At 45.1% G+C, this 15702-nt stretch overlaps 1 protein-coding gene across 7 annotated transcripts in view; it reads right to left on the reverse strand.

The window, feature by feature from the left end:
- hivep1 (HIVEP zinc finger 1) overlaps positions 1-15702 on the reverse strand; it is a 47607-nt gene that overhangs the window by 12241 nt on the left and 19664 nt on the right. For 6 of the 7 annotated variants that reach the window (XM_069515981.1, XM_069515982.1, XM_069515980.1 and 3 more), the window contains one exon: positions 774-827. In XM_069515981.1, coding sequence (XP_069372082.1) covers positions 774-827 — 54 coding nt within the window. Of the gene's footprint in view, positions 1-773; positions 828-9152; positions 9312-15702 lie in introns of those variants that run through there. The other variant, XM_069515984.1, reaches the window with a different exon arrangement.

Below are 15702 nucleotides of genomic sequence, written 5' to 3' on the forward strand. Positions count from 1 at the left end.
AGTCTCATTTACAATGGTTGAAGCTGGGTGGTATTTAAAAGGACAATAATCTCAGGCACAGTTTGAACAGACACAGAGAAGCAATCTCAGTTCAACCAAACTTGATTTTCCATTTAAATAAAGTTACACAACATGTATCAAAATAAGATTCCTATCATACGTGTAAGAGGTTTTTACTCTGGTGATACTGCACAACAGTTTTGTATGTTTAACAAATTAAAAACACTTTTATAAAACCACTGCTGTTGTAAATGTGCAATCAGAGCTGCAGATGCAAAATAATATTTTACTGAAGCAGAAAAAAGTAATGGGGATATTTGCTGCAAAAACCCAAATGCTGCACAGGAACTGTTAATGTAACGATAGTGAGATAAATATTACTGTTAGCTCCACTTGTCTGTAAATACAGCATAACTTAAAGCAGAGTTTCTGAATTAAAGAATATTGCCGGGACAACTTTGAAATGTTTTACTTTGTTATTGGAAATTTTTTCAAATAAACTTAAAATCGCAGATTGAATGTTTGTTGAGACAATAACAAAAATCACTTTATAATCAAAAACACTGTATTAAATCAGTTTTACATTGAATCATTCATTCATCTAAAACTACCACGTGATAAATGAGCAATGACCAAAATAGTTTTTTACAAATTTGTGAAATTTGTAAGAAAGCAAAAAGTGAAAGAAACAAACCTATATATATATATATTTTTTTTAAAATCTTACTTAAACTCCTTCCATTAAATCCAGAGTCCAGAAACTGATCTCTTACCTTTCTGTGAGCCTTTGGGCTCTTTCAGCTCTTTCTGTGCCTCTTCGATTTTATCTGAAAGACAAGAACAGAAAACATTTTAAATGGCGCTGCACAGAAACACACATGCAGACACACTCCATCTCCACAGCGAAGCCAGTGCACAACGTAACTAATGATACTGGGGATGCTTCCCACACAGCTGCAGCAGCATGAAGCTCCTCCAAATGAGAAACAGATATTCTTCCACAGCCCAGAGAGGGAACTGTTCCAGTGTGGAAACTAGTGTAATCATGAAGGATGAGGACTGTGTGTGTGTGTGTGTGTGTGTGTGTGTGTGTGTGTGTGTGTGCGCACAATAACACAACCATACAAGCACACCCCGCTTCTAAAAACACCAGCACGAGCACGTATGATGTGCAGGTTAAGTTTGCAAACAGGTCAATATGGTGCATTTATTCTCATTATCACAGCGAGATCTAACCCGCAGATTGATTTACATATTCAAATGCTCTTTGCACCCCTGGGGGAAGAGAGAGTCGCTCCTCTGCGACTCTCTCTACGTCACAATCATCACCCACAATCCAGCAGGTGAGGAACCTGTTTCTGTACCAACCATATGGACGTGTGGGAGGCGGCACAGAGCTGACTGCGTGTTACTGTAATCAATCTTAATTATATACGCTGGCTCAATGTGGTGTGAATGGGTTACACACAGAGGGATGGAGGGAGAAAGAGAGGAGGCAAGACAAGCGCAGTTTTTGTGGGAGGAAGCATCGTTAATGTGTAATTACATCTCCATTACTTCTGTTTTTTTAAAGAATCAATCAGTCGATCAGATAAAATCTAAAACGACAGGTTTATGAAAAATGATAACAAAAAAAATTCAAATGTAAACTCTCAACTAACTGTTTGTTTTTTCTTTTAGTTTGAGGAAATCTATTCTTTTTCATTCTTCACATTTTCCTTTTCACATTCTATTATGTGAAATATTTTCTGGCCGTGTTCAACACAAGACATTTTGGTTTTCACCCCCACCAAGGAGGTTTACGTTTGTTTGTCTGTTTCACAAAAAACTACTGAACCGAGTTCCATAAAATGTTGTGGCATTACTCAAGAAAAACCCAGATAGTTTTGGAGCGGATCCAGATAAACGGGCGGATCCAGGAAATTGTTGTCACCTTCATAAGAATGGCGAGATAGGGCGTTAGCTGTGGCGGAGGTATGCTCTCATTGTACTGGACCAGTTCTTCATTTTACAGCTGTATTTTAGAGTTTGATTCTAATCACAGGAAAAGAGACAAAGTTCTGAGTTTGTTTCTTCAGAAATTTGTGTTGAGTTTATTTGTGACTTCCAGGTTATTTAGTTATTAGTTAAGCATCCATGTGCTAAGTTTTCATCCATTTTACCCGTCTATTTGTTTTTATCCCCTTTTATTGATTCTTTCATTGTTACAACATCTTTTAAAATCTATTTTATTGTCAGCATTTCTATTTCTATTCAAATTCTTTTTCACTTATCTGTAAAGTTCTATTGATTCATTGATTATCTATAATTTAAAATAAACTACTTTTTGTAGTTTTCTGTACGAGCGCTCACCCACACAGAACAATGAGGAATACGTCTGGCAGCCGCATGTTTCTGCCTCCTTCTTATGACCATGGAAACAAGATGGAAAAACACGTTGTGGCTTTCGTGCCCTGCACATGACTTTGGAGTCCTCGAGGACCAGCGGTAACAATTTTGTCCTAGATTGCAGAAATGTTAATCGAGGGTGAAAGAGGATGTTCCTCTGCGGTTCCCAAAATTAGAGAGTGATGCCGGGAATACTCGAGGAGGGGGGCGGACACAAGGGGGGGGGCAGAGGAGGTCACTAGTTTATGTCATCATCATCTGTGTGCGTGTTACTGTCACACCCTTCTCCCTCCCTCTCTCTCTCTCCCTATATATCCCTGTCACACGCCACAGATTACATAATGTGTCCACACCCCTGCGCTGCCGTGGAGCAAAACAAAGGCACCCTGCCAGCAGAAACACAGCAGCCCCGCACATGTGGAGCGGGCAGGTGTTTGTTTATGTGCAGGTCTTTGACAGAGAGGGAACGGGGAGATGTGTGCACGTAAACGACCACGTGAGCTCCCTCGAGGAAACACGTCGGCCGTGTTTTCCTGGCAAAAACACTGGCACGGTGTTCCTCCGAACGGAGAGGATCCCGAAGCTTCCCCTCAGAGTCACGATCACCGCGGCTCAAACTCGAGTCCACGTCTCTGAAACAAAACCAATTTGAGGTAATAAACGCTTGTTTTTGCGCGGTGAGAAGATTTGGATGCAGATTTTCCCGAACATGTGCTTCAGTGTTTGCACAGCTTGATACATATGTCTTGTATTAGACCGCGCTGGCAAACCGAGCCATGAGTGATTACTGCCCAGTAAAAATCATATTAGTGGTTGCGTATGGTTGGAGAGGAGAGTGTAAGCTATTACAGATCAGATTGCCCCTCTTATATAACAAGCCGCAAACAAGACCCCTCGTGCTGAATGACACCCATGAAGGCGAGTTCTGGAGCGTGGAAAAGACCAGGAAACACCAGCCCAGATGAGTGGAAAAGGACAAGGTGGCGTTACCCTCAAAAAGGACAAAAATATATATATTCCATCTTCAGTGCCTGAGTTATTAAGACAGCCGGGAGTGATTACAGGCTCGATCATATTTCCCTCATTATGGATGTTGGGGTGGCCGCTGTGGTCGAGGGGGACGGCCACATGCTCGAGACATTCATCACGCCACAAGAAATCTGTGTAACTGTCCTGTAACCACGGGAAAACAATACAAAGGAATGTACACAAATGCTGCAAGTTGCCGGTGATGAAAACCAGAGCGCGTTGGGGAACATGACCATGAACATCGAGGGCGGGGAAAGAGAAAACAGATGAACTCATGAGGCTGCGGTTATAACCAAAGTGTTTGCAGAGAAAACTCATCATTTGTAGGACGTTCAAAGTCCTAACGAAGATTGTGCACTGTTCAAACTGCAGACGAGTCACAGAGGGAAAGACAAAAACAGACCAAGACTCTGAAAAGCACATTTGGGCGACTTGATAAAAGGAGACATTTGATGTCTTTTCAGTGTTGATAAGGTTTTTGTGAATGTTAAAAAAAAACGTTCAGCAGCACATCGTCTGTGGTAAAGAGAGAAAACATAAACACTGAAGCTCACAGCTCGTCTTCCACATCATCGCAAATTCATGTGACAATTGCACCTTTTATTCGGGGGGGGGGGGGTCTGTCAAATTCAAAATTGTTAAGAAGCATCATCTGGTCCAGCAGAGGGCGCTCATTGCTTTTCTGGTCAAATTTGTGACAGCCCCACTGCAAACGTAGACGGATATGTCCCCTGACAAAACCTGGTAACGCAAGAACGGAAGCCGACATTTCTTACATTCGCTAGAAGTGGTTGACAAATCACAACAGAGCTGGCTTTATCCGGAGGAGGGGCCTTAAAGAGACAGGAGCTAAATCCAAGTTTTTCAGACAGAGGCTGAAAAGAGGAGCTGCAGCGATGGACAGTCTGAGACAAGTGTGTGTATGTGCAGCATCTGACTGTCTTTAATAATTTAGTGAAATGTGAATCAATACACTTTGCTAATGTTACTTAAACATGCGGTTCTTCTATTACACTTTACTCAAAGCACAATTATCGACTTGACGGCCCCCCCAACACACCATCGCTTCATAACAGTCCTTCAAACGCGGCTCTGTGACGAGAGGACGACAGTGAAATGCAGGTGGAGGCTCGTCCTCGGTCTCAAGGTTTCCGACTCGTGATCTCTGATCCATGCAGCGTGATACTTAAAGACACACTAGCTACCGGGCTGGGGGGGGGGCAGAGTGTGAGGGTGCATGTTGATCAAGTGGGAGTTTGTGGGCGAAGGAGTGGAGACTCCCTCGCTGTCATGACAACGCCCCCCACTCACCCCCCTCTCTCTGCTCCATCGTGGTTGAGTGGGAAATGTGATTACTTGTGCCCCCCCCCCACCCAAGGGCCACAGTGACGTCCGAGTGCAGGAAACGTGATTTTGGATCCAACACCCACCTGACGTGAGCTTGCAACAAATCAGCTGCAGCCGGGGGGTGGGGGTGCGAGGTGAAGCCCGCCCCAGCCGCATTCAAGCGGTGAAGGTTAATAATCAGGAAAGAGCTGCGGATCCAAACACACATTGATGAGCTGCGGCACCAACACGCTTCTGGAAAATGGATCTAATAAAAAAAACTTGTGTGGAAGTGGAACTCTGCCTGTTCAATAAATAACAATATTACATCACAGCAAAGTGGCAGCTTCATCCCACAACTGCATCCCCCTGCTACTGGATCCACTCCCCCCCCCGAACGCCCCCTCTGCCTGTTGGCCAACAAATAACCACCAGGCTCCGCACCCCCGCCTCCCTCCGCCACCAGCTTGTGACACGTTCATGTTTTGCTCGACAGGCTGCCCTGCTGGGCCTCACACACGCCAAATGGTGGCCATAGTGGCAGCTTTTAGTGGCAGCCATATGCACGGCGGTCACATGTTCTCCGGCGGCTTAGCTTCAGCTTTTTTCCATGGAAGATGTGCGTTTCACAGAAAAGCTGCGAGCGACGAGGTGTCATCATCAGTATGCGCCGCACCACGCCGGCGTGCCAGCAAAACCCCCTGAACAATGCCAGCGGACCACACTGTGTGGGCAGATGGGCGTCCACCAGCTGCAGCAGCTGAGACGAGAGCTGCAGCAGATCAGCGAACAGATACAGTCACTTCATCACAACATATCTTTATGTGTTAGAATGAACACAAGAGATAAAGACGAGGAGGAGAAGGTGTGGGAAGAAAACAGGAGAGAAAGAGTCGAGGGAGAGGGGAGGAATAAAACAGAGGAGGAGATGAAAGGAGGTGAAGAAAAAGGAAGAAATGGAGAAAGAGAGGAAGACTACAAGTGGAGGAAGAGGAAGTAAGGAATGTTGAAGGAAAGAGAGGGAGGAAGATGGGTGTACAGAGAGATAGGAAAATAGAAGAGGAGGAATAGAATGATAGAAAGGGAGGAGGAGAGAAAGAAAAGAAGAGATGTTAAAAGAGGGAGAGGAGAAGGAAAAGGAAGAGGAGAGAAGAAGAAAGGAAGTAGGAAAATATGTGAGGGTGAGGAAATGGAGAAGAGTAAAATGAAATGAAAAGGCAAGAGATGGGAAGAAGGAGAGGAGAGAAAAAGGAAGAGAACAGGAGAGGAGATGGGGAAGAGAAGAAGGAAATGAAAAAGGGGGAGAGGAGAAGATGGAGAAGATGGCGAGAGATGCCTCAGCAGGCTGAAGATGACGAGATGGGAGACGGCAGCTGCCTCCTCCTTCTCCTCCGCTGAGCGGGAGGGTGATGGAGATTATGTAACTAGAGCACCTCCACCAGCCTGCTGTACCCACCCGGCTGTGTGCAGGCACACACACATCAAACGCACCATCACATTAACTGATGTCACTAACAAGACAGAAACTAAACAGAGGAAATGATTTGAGGATTAATCCGTCAATCGATTACCAGAAAATGAATTAATTCTTTAATTTATCCACGAGATGTTTTCGAGATGTAAAACTGTGATAACCAATATTTGATAGACCGGTAACTCGATTATACATTTGGCAGATTAATAAAAAATAACCAGTAGCTGCAGTTTTTGTCTCCACGTATTTTCTTTCTTTTGAAGAGTTCACTCAGATAAACAGAGGCGGGGAAGGTGCCAGCTGCACCAGATGTGGGAAAGATGGAGGTTTGTAGCCTGAGCTGTGTTAACCGTGATAAACACCCAATTTATTCCTTCATGAAATTACAGTGTTATAAAACAGATGCAGAGTCAGTCATGTGTCTGCTTTGACAGAGAAGCCCTGTCGCTCAGCCTTCATGTGAGAATGAAGCTGTTATTAAACACGGACACGTCCTCCTCTCACAGTCATAACAGCAGCTGGGAGAAGCCCGAGCTGCAGAACTCCCTGACACCTTTTACGGGAAGTCTGCCGATCCTATCTCTGCTTTCTTCCTTTGGCCGAGCGGAGGAGACGCAGTGTTTCTGCTGCCGTCAGCAGCTGACCCTCGCACTAAGCGGCCATAAGGGCTACTGTCAGCATCTGACACATTCTGTATGTTGGCGGACACGCCCCGGACCGGGAGTCTGGAGGGAGATGAGCCAGTCTGAAAGACTGAGAGAAGAGAGAGTGCTTCAGGAAGTGCACTGATTTCTCCCTCAGGGATCAGACCGTGATGATGCAGAGCAGAGGAATCCCCCATTACCCTGCAGTCTATCATCATCATCATCATCACGCTCCGAGCGTAAACCCGTATCCCTTCTCACGTTAGCCACACTGAGAGCTGGACAGTCCTCATCATCAGATCGACATGAGAGGGTGCCGCTCCAACTATCAGTTGCTCAACTAAGTGTTATCTCAGAGTCTATTCCAGAAATTCAATGAGCAACATCTTATCAACTTTGAAATCTCTTGTAATTTCCCAACTTCAACCTTCAGTCAAAGAAAAAGAAGAAAACCGACTGAGAAAAAATAGTTTTCTTTCAAATCAAACTCCAGTAAAGTGTGCGGAGAAAATCCCCGAAATTCCAGAAGCTCAGGTGTCACGTACTCAGTCCTCAGAGCGCATAAAGAGCGGCGGTTGGGGCAGGAAGTGTTTTGCCGTTTTTAAAAAAAAAAACAAAGCAGTGAGGTGAGTCTTGCACCTGGAGATTAGCTGATGACTGTTAAACATCGCTCGGGCCTCAGCCTCCACCAGAGAGAGAGAGAGAGGGTTTTTATATGCGGCATGAAGCAGCTGAATGGAAACTACAGCGTCAGAGCAGGTACGAATTAAAGGAATATATGGAGATTTAACTAGAGCCTCGGGCAGCCACCTTTTAATAATGTATGGCTATAAAGGGAAAGAGATGCACGCACACACAATGAACAATGTGGAAATGAGGATTTACCTTTCTGGTTCTCAACAATATTTAGAGGAGAAGATATTCCTCCATCCTCACGATAACACCCAGTCAACAAATGAAATATTGATCTCACACTCGCTCTGCTGCACACACACACACACACACACACACAGAGACAAAGACAGTGGTTTGGCGCTGTATCTGTACAGTACCGCTGCCCCCGCAGGAAACTGTAGGTGGAAGAAGCTGCAGACTGGAGGCCACTGATTATTGGGGCTGCGTGGGCACCCTTGTGAAAATTTGATATAACGAGAAATCTACTGGGTGGGTAGAAAAGTGTGTGTTAGGGGGCTCGATGCAGGTGGAGATGGAGGAGAGTGTGATTTTTACCTCTTCTGTCTCGTTCAACCTTCCTTTCAAGAAATCAAATCTGCCTGCACCCAAACGATGACGAATGAGACGTTCAAACACAACACGAGAAACGTAGAACCGAGACACGACGGATATCGATTTACTTCCCGCGCAGTCGCAAATGGTGAAGACTTATTTAATCTGCATTTCATTATTATTTTCATTATGGATCGATCTCTTGGTTGTTTTCATTTAATCTACTCATGGTTTTTCTCAGTGGTTCACAACAAAAGGTTTGAAAAAGAGAAAATCCAAACACCTAAAGCTCCCGTCAGAAGGATTTATTTGTCCGGGACTCTTCCTCAGACGTGAATGGCAACACAACTTTCTCTGGAGTTTTCCTTTCAAGCTCAAGTATATTCACAACACATCAATATCTGGTGTTCCAACCAAACAGCCGTCATAAATACTCATTATTAGGCGTCTCTGTTTAGTTTATATGCTAAAGAAAGTCGGAGTAACACCACAGATCAACATTCAGACGGATGTACGGTGAAAACATGTTATCACAAGACCTCAGCGGTTCACAACCTGAGAGTCGCAGTTTCAGCCTGAGTAAAAAAAATCCTGGTGTCTCACGTAGATCTTCCTCTAATTTTAGAAAATTATAGGAGATAGAAGAAAAAAAAATCCAAACTAAAAACCATAACAGTTCCTGTTGAACCCTCGCAGCCGAAAAAGGAAAAACACTGTGCAATCACTGCGTAGATCCTCGGCCTCGACGCTCCCACTGCCCACTTGTTGGTTACCGTGGCGCCACGTTTGAGTGACAGCGCACAGACTGCTTCCTGTCTGTGCCACTCATGTCTCAATCAGTCTGACGGCGGAGGGAGATGTCGCTGCGGACTTTTTAGTGTCGCTCAAAAGTCCAGACACATGAACACACAAAACTGGAGCTGCACACGCACACACGCAAACACACACACACACACACACACACACACAGTTCAGCGCAGGACAAACTTTAAGCAGACACTAACACAGCGTGCCTCTGTGTGCTTGCTGCCGTGCACCTATAGAACAAAATGCTGACTTCTTACCCGGGACTCAGACACTCAGCGACTCCTTTTTTGTGTGTGTGTGTGACCAGGAACCCAAAAAAACAAAAGCCACTTGACAAGGAGAGAAAAACATGTACACACTGCATCAACACAAGCAGTCACAAGTCTGCGTTTCCACCCTATCAGCTGTGGCCGTGCAGCGGTGCAGCGGTGCGGGGCGTAGCCAGCGGTTTCCTCAGAATAATGTGACGAGGAGGGGAATTCCTGTAAGGCCCAGGAAGAGAGAGAGGAGGGAGGAGGGGGGTGGGGGGGGGAGAGAACTGAGAAACAGAGCAGGCCGGTGACGTCACATAAACCGGTTTTGGCGCCCTCGAGGGGATCCTTCTCCCGGCCTCCCTCCCTCCCTCCCTCCCTCCCTCCCTGTGTTTGGGGAGGGATTTAACGCGCCCTGCCAGCTACTGGTTGCCCAACAGCTCGCTCACCGGGTGACGAAGACTCAGAGGATGACTTCATTTTTTTTTTTTTTTTTCTTCAGTTCCTTCTTGTGTGTGGTTTCAGTTTGTTTGTTTTTTTTGTTATTCGATCCGAAGGCGTCTCCCTGACTCCCCCCCCCCCCCCCCCCCCCCCCCCCAGCTCTGTTTTAAGACTAATAACAGAATCTCTGATCATTTTCATAATCTTTCATCTTTAGTTATTCTCTGATCAACAGTTCCTGATTTAAATCTACTTAGGCAGCATTCAACATTTAAAGATCCCCTCCAGACATATTTCAAGATTTGAATAGACTGAATTATAGACGCCTCCTCTGAGGTTAGGGCTTTCATTTCTGTTTGTCGGCAGGATTACGCTGAAACTACACCACCGATTTTATTGAGACTTTCGACGCAGGGTGAGGTATCGACCGAGGAAGCTTTCATCTGCGTTTGTTGGTTATTTAGCAGAATTACACAAAAACTACAGAACTAAATTCACTTCTACTCCGTCTCCCTCACTGAAAAACCCTCAATCTACATATTTCCAAATTTATTTGGGTTCAGTTTTTCCACTACTGGACAGAAGTTGTTTCCCATGCTTTGTTTTAAAAAAAGCAAACCACTTCTGTTCTTTGTCTTAACTGAGGGAATCCATGGAAAACGGAGACACCCGGCAGCAATATTGTTTTTCATTTTAACTCCAAAAAAAGAGACACTCAAGTCTGCGTGTGGGCGTAAAACCAAGAGTCTGGAAGTGGCTGGGAAAAAACGCAGGATCTTGAGAGTGGCTTTTTTTTTTTTAAAGTCAATATTAAGTAGTGCCTGAGAGTTGAAGCTCTTAAACAGGAGCCTGGTAAACAGAGTGACAGGACGATGTTGACACTGACAGGCTGAGATAAAGCTGCAGGGTCAGAGGAAGGGCTCGCAGAGAGATTTTTTGAAAGAGGTCGATATTTAAAGGAGGGGATTCACCTCGCTCAGCGCCGACAACAGTCTGCTGTGTCACATCACAACAACAACTGGGTGTTAAACGACTAAATCTTCCTGGGTGACATTCACCTGTTAGCTTAACCTCGCCGTGCTCTGAAGAAAAGAGGAAGCTCCCTCTTATTTTTGTTTCAGTCATTATGGGAAATTCTGACAGTTTAACCGCAAAAGAGTTTCTGAAAATCAGCATCAATATTTACACAGGCCCGGGCAACAAACACCGTGACCAGGCACTTTCTGCAGCGTCATGGCCGCGGTGCAGAAGATAAATACTTCACAGGCAGAAACTCCAAGACCAACATCGTGCTCTGTAATTACACCGACCAGAGCTACGGCGCAAAAAAGTTGGCGTTGGCGAGTTGAAAACAAAAACTAAGCACTGAGTCACGGGCGGCTTAGTGCTGCACCTCTGATCTTCAACATGACCCGAAGAGGGACACTCTGCAAACAATGTCCCATGTCGGTGTGTGTTTAAGGAAAGTGAGGAGTGCAGCGGAGGACACGCAGCCTCAACCCTGCGGGAACATCTGAGTTAATGACAGCTGAGCTGGTGATAATGCAGCAGAGGCTGAATGAAGTAATCCAGCTAGTAGCCTCTAATACTCGGCCCTCTGTGTGCCGGGTGTCCGTGAGGTTAAAGATGTCTGCAAACACACATAATGGGAATCACACACACACACACACACACATCCTCAGACGTTCCCCTTCTATACAGTTGTGCGTTTGACTGTTTCTCAAAAGCCTGCAGACAACCCACCGCCCACACTGACCCCCGCCATATTCTGAATACCAAGCTGAAACCGGTCCAAAACCACACGGAGAGGCCTGATGAAAAACAAAACTCAGGGGCAGAGTTACGCTCGTCTTTCTTCTCTCTTCAGAAATCTCGACGCAAACTGTCAAATTGAAGATTTAAACTTCTGATTTAAACCTCTGACTTCTTCTCCGATATTGTACCACTACAGCGAAGTAATGACTTTTCAATTTCAAATACTTTTACGAGGCAAAACACAAAACATTTCAAAATCAAACCATGGCGATCCAAACCTTTTTTTGGTTTTTGATCGCTGTGATGTTTTGTCACGTTTTCAGACGTTATTGGACATTTTACCTCTAAATGTCTCACATGGCTTTGTTTAAATAAGTTAAGTCAATATATAGAATCTGAATTTTTTACTATCTAATATCTGTATAGTCGTTGAGCCTTAAAACTTCACATCCAGCAGCTGTAATTTCTTTTTTGAAAATCTTCAAAACCTCCCCGGACACTCGACCACCTGCCGTCAGAGACACAGGTGTGACGCAACCCGGAGCCCAATCAGAACCAACCTAACGACACCGACCAATAAGTTTCATCCGGTCGACAGATGTTGCTTTGGAATCTCTGAATCTAATCACTGCACCGTCCTCGCTGCAGGAGGAGAGACGATTACAGCTTTCCAGGAAAAGAGACAAGCCTTAATTAGATCTGGAGCTTATGAGGCGGAGAACAGCGAGAGCAACAAAAGGCTGTGAGCCTATACAGGAAACAGGGATCTGAAGGAACGCCAGGTCATTGATCATGTTACAAAACAGCAGTCAGATCCTGCTCAGGCTCAGCTTCTGATTCTTGGCTCGCTCGCACCTATTTTCTCCCTCCTTCACTCCTATTTTCTGAATTCTTCACTCCTTCTCTCCCCCCTCCCTCACTCCCTTCCCTTCTCTCTCTCTCCCTCCCTCCCGCTGTGTTGATTGCAAAACAAGGTTCGTCTCTCAACCATCAGCTGCCTCCCACCTCCCAGCCTCAGGGGAGGAGCTGAGATGTTAATGAGGCCTTTTGTGATCCCTGAGTGGATGTGAAGGTTTGAGACGTGAACACAGCACAGTTCATTTAGAATCCATCTTGACATTATTAAGGTGATTTCTTAAATTCAAAATGCAGAAATTTGCTTGTTCCACTTTTTAAATGAACAAAACAAGTTCTTTAAAGGCTTCTGGGAAATTTTAAATTTTTTTTTTTTGGGGGGGGGGCGGGGCGGACAAAGCAACTTCAACCAGTAGATTAAATTAGAATAAACTTTGTTAGTTCATTAGTTAGATGTAATTAGATCAAACCCAATGTGGTCGTTTGCCTCCGTCAACTGATCAAGTTTAGTTCAGCTGCTGTTTATCAAGTGTTTGTCACTTGAGCATTTTTCTTTTTTCATCAAACCTGCCATGTTGCACGTGGACATGACACAGGTGGAGAAGTAACTGATCCTCATAAGCAGAACTAGTGTTTTCAAGTGTACAAAACATTTCTACCATAGTGGAAGTGATGGGATTTGTCGCACCAGCAGTGGTTTGTTTGTTGAAGTAAAATAGAAAGAGCTCGATGAGGACGAAACACTGAAAGCTTGTCAACAGAAGAATCCACAGCACTGTGCAGCCCTGTGTGACTGACAGGAGACCTCGGGGGAAAATAAAATACATGAACATCACCAGCATTTTCAGCCATTTTGTTCAAACACGTCACCGGCGACTGTAAAACACACGGAGCCAAATAAATTCAGTACGAATTAAGCTTCCGCAGGTTGAATTCTGCTGCTCGGTGATGTAACCCGACGTGTTTTCAAAGGGAGCGTTTCCCACACATAGCAGTGTGTGTCTGTCATGCAGTGTGCGGGTACAGTGTGCCGCCGGCTCGCCCGGAGAGACTGGTGCCCGGCTCTGTGGACTCCCACAGGGCTTTCCTGCAGCTGCTCTCAGCCTCTCTCTGCCTTCTATCTCTCTGTGTGTATGTGTGTGTGTGTGTGTGTGTGTGAGTGTGTGGATGCCGCCAGACAACCATCTGCTTTTATAGCTCATTTAGCACATGTACACACTTTCGCACATACATGGCTGGTTCTGCATGTAAACACAGAGGGACATGTCTCAACGGTGGCCACGACAGACAGCCGCACGTATGTCAACCAGTGAAGCGTTGGCAGAAAATAACCTGAAGGGGTTTAACATGAGAAACCAGCTCAAACTGTCAATGATTGTTTCAGGGAGATTTTTATAAACCAGAACCTGACAGATATGGATTTTTGGGTGGCCGGCCCCGTGTCCTGTCGATATTGGGGAGTTTCCGATATAAAAAAAAGATTCCTAGAACGTCGTTAACAAACCCTCGTGAAAAAAAAAAAATGTAATTGAGGCTGAATATGTAAAAATACATAGAAAACACAAATACACGGAACAGAAATCAAGAAAGTAAATGTAAATACTCATATTAGTGCTGCAACTAATGATTATTTTCAGTTTCTGGTTATTTAATTATCGATAAACAAATCTATGACATCATGTTTTAGGTGTATTGACTCCATGCAATTGATTCTTGGTGACGCTGCATGTTCAACGCTGCGCCAGGATGAATTCTGGGAATAACATGGATCTAAAAGCGTCTTTGTTTGGCCTCCGATACGATGCGATGGTGACTGCTGCCGCTTCTTCCTCTGTGGTGTTGTTGTTGTTGCCACCCACCTCCGAGCGCATTCGCTGCTCTGAACTCCGTGCTTTCCTCTGCCATCAGCAGTAGGCAGGAGGTAACGTTACATAACGACAGCGAGCGCGAGAGACATGGCGTTCCCTCGCTGTCTTTTTATCTTCCTCCTCCTCCTCACTCCCCCTCCTCCTCCTCCTCCTCCTTCTCCTGATGTTTTCTCAATCCTCAATTTCCCCACCTTATCGTTCCGCTCTCCTCCCAATTTTCTGCCTCTTCCCATCATCATTACCCTCTTTTTCTTCCCCGGTTTTCTCCTTCCTTCCCTCGCTGCCTCCAGCCCTCCTCTGCCCACTCCTCTCTCCTCCGTTTCTATCACATCACAGTTTAAAAACAGAGCGAGGACATGGTAACCAGCATCACGTCTGAGTCTTATGAAACCACAACTCTGGTGTCAGTGCCAATTAGGGCTGCAGCTAACAGTTATCTTCTTCATCGCTTCATTGTTCGGCCAAGAAAACAACAGAAAAACATCCAAAACAACGTTCTCGTGCCAAAGATAACATCTTCAAACTGTTTGTTTTGCTTATGAACGCATCCAAAACCTAAAGATCTATTATTTTCATGGAAAACGAAGCCAAAGTACAATCACAATTGAGAAGCTGGAACCTACAAAAGGTTTTCTGCAGATTTAAGATTCTGTTGATTGAAAAACAATCAATTCCCTCTTTGTCGCAGCTCTCGTACCAGAGTCCGCTCCTTGAATGAACTTGAATTTAATTAAATTGGCAAAAGTAAGTAAAAGAAAGTTGTTTTCTGTTGACTGCTGGTACTTTCGTGACAATTATACGCCGATAATTCTCTAGTGAGTCGCCATTAAACCGTCGCGTAAGAAGTTGTAGAGAAATGATGCGATCGAAAGAGCGTCAGATGAAAGAAGATGATCTGGATGATGCGATGGAAAAATGGCATTTATGTCGATATCCTGTAGAAATCGTGTTTATTATGTTGTATTAGTATTCGGACAAGCGATAGTGGAAGTATGGATTCTCCGAGATTTTAGTTTATCTCGTCAATGGAGCGGAAGCATCAGTGTTTATGTCACATGCTTCACGTGCATCAGGACTTTTTTTTGCTAACTGTGTTCCACCTCAGCCAAGCAGAAAAAATCTCTTTGACTCGTTTTTTAAAAAATGTGAAAACTAAAAATGTGACTTCAAACAGACGAGTGAAAACATCCCCAGCGTTTAATTGTGGCAAACAGGAAGTTGTGCCCCCCCCTGGGGGATTAACCGAAGCCGCAGATGAGGTTGATGTTTCCAGGAGAGCTAAAAAGACGCGCAATGAAATTAGAGCAGAAAAGACACAAAGCAAAAAAGGATGATGTAAATAAATAGACGGTCAGGAGAGCGTGCACCAGCACTCGTGAGCGACGTCATCGCCGAAACAGGTTAATCTATTCTCACATGAAGCTGGAGCCCGGCGGGGGAGAGGGGGTGCAGCTAAGTGAGCCTGGTGAGCTCATGGTGTGTGGAAGAAGTCAGAAGTGTCTAAGTTCAGCTCTGCTCTATCTCTGGACCGAACTGTTGCATAACACCTCCAGCTCATCTCCGGCAGCAGTGCACAGGCTTATCCTGTCCTCCCGCTCATGTCGTGCGTCAGCTGCCGCTGCTGCTGCTGCAGCGAC

Source organism: Paralichthys olivaceus, chromosome 20 (genome assembly GCF_024713975.1).
Source record: "Paralichthys olivaceus isolate ysfri-2021 chromosome 20, ASM2471397v2, whole genome shotgun sequence".
Lineage (NCBI taxonomy): Eukaryota > Metazoa > Chordata > Actinopteri > Pleuronectiformes > Paralichthyidae > Paralichthys > Paralichthys olivaceus.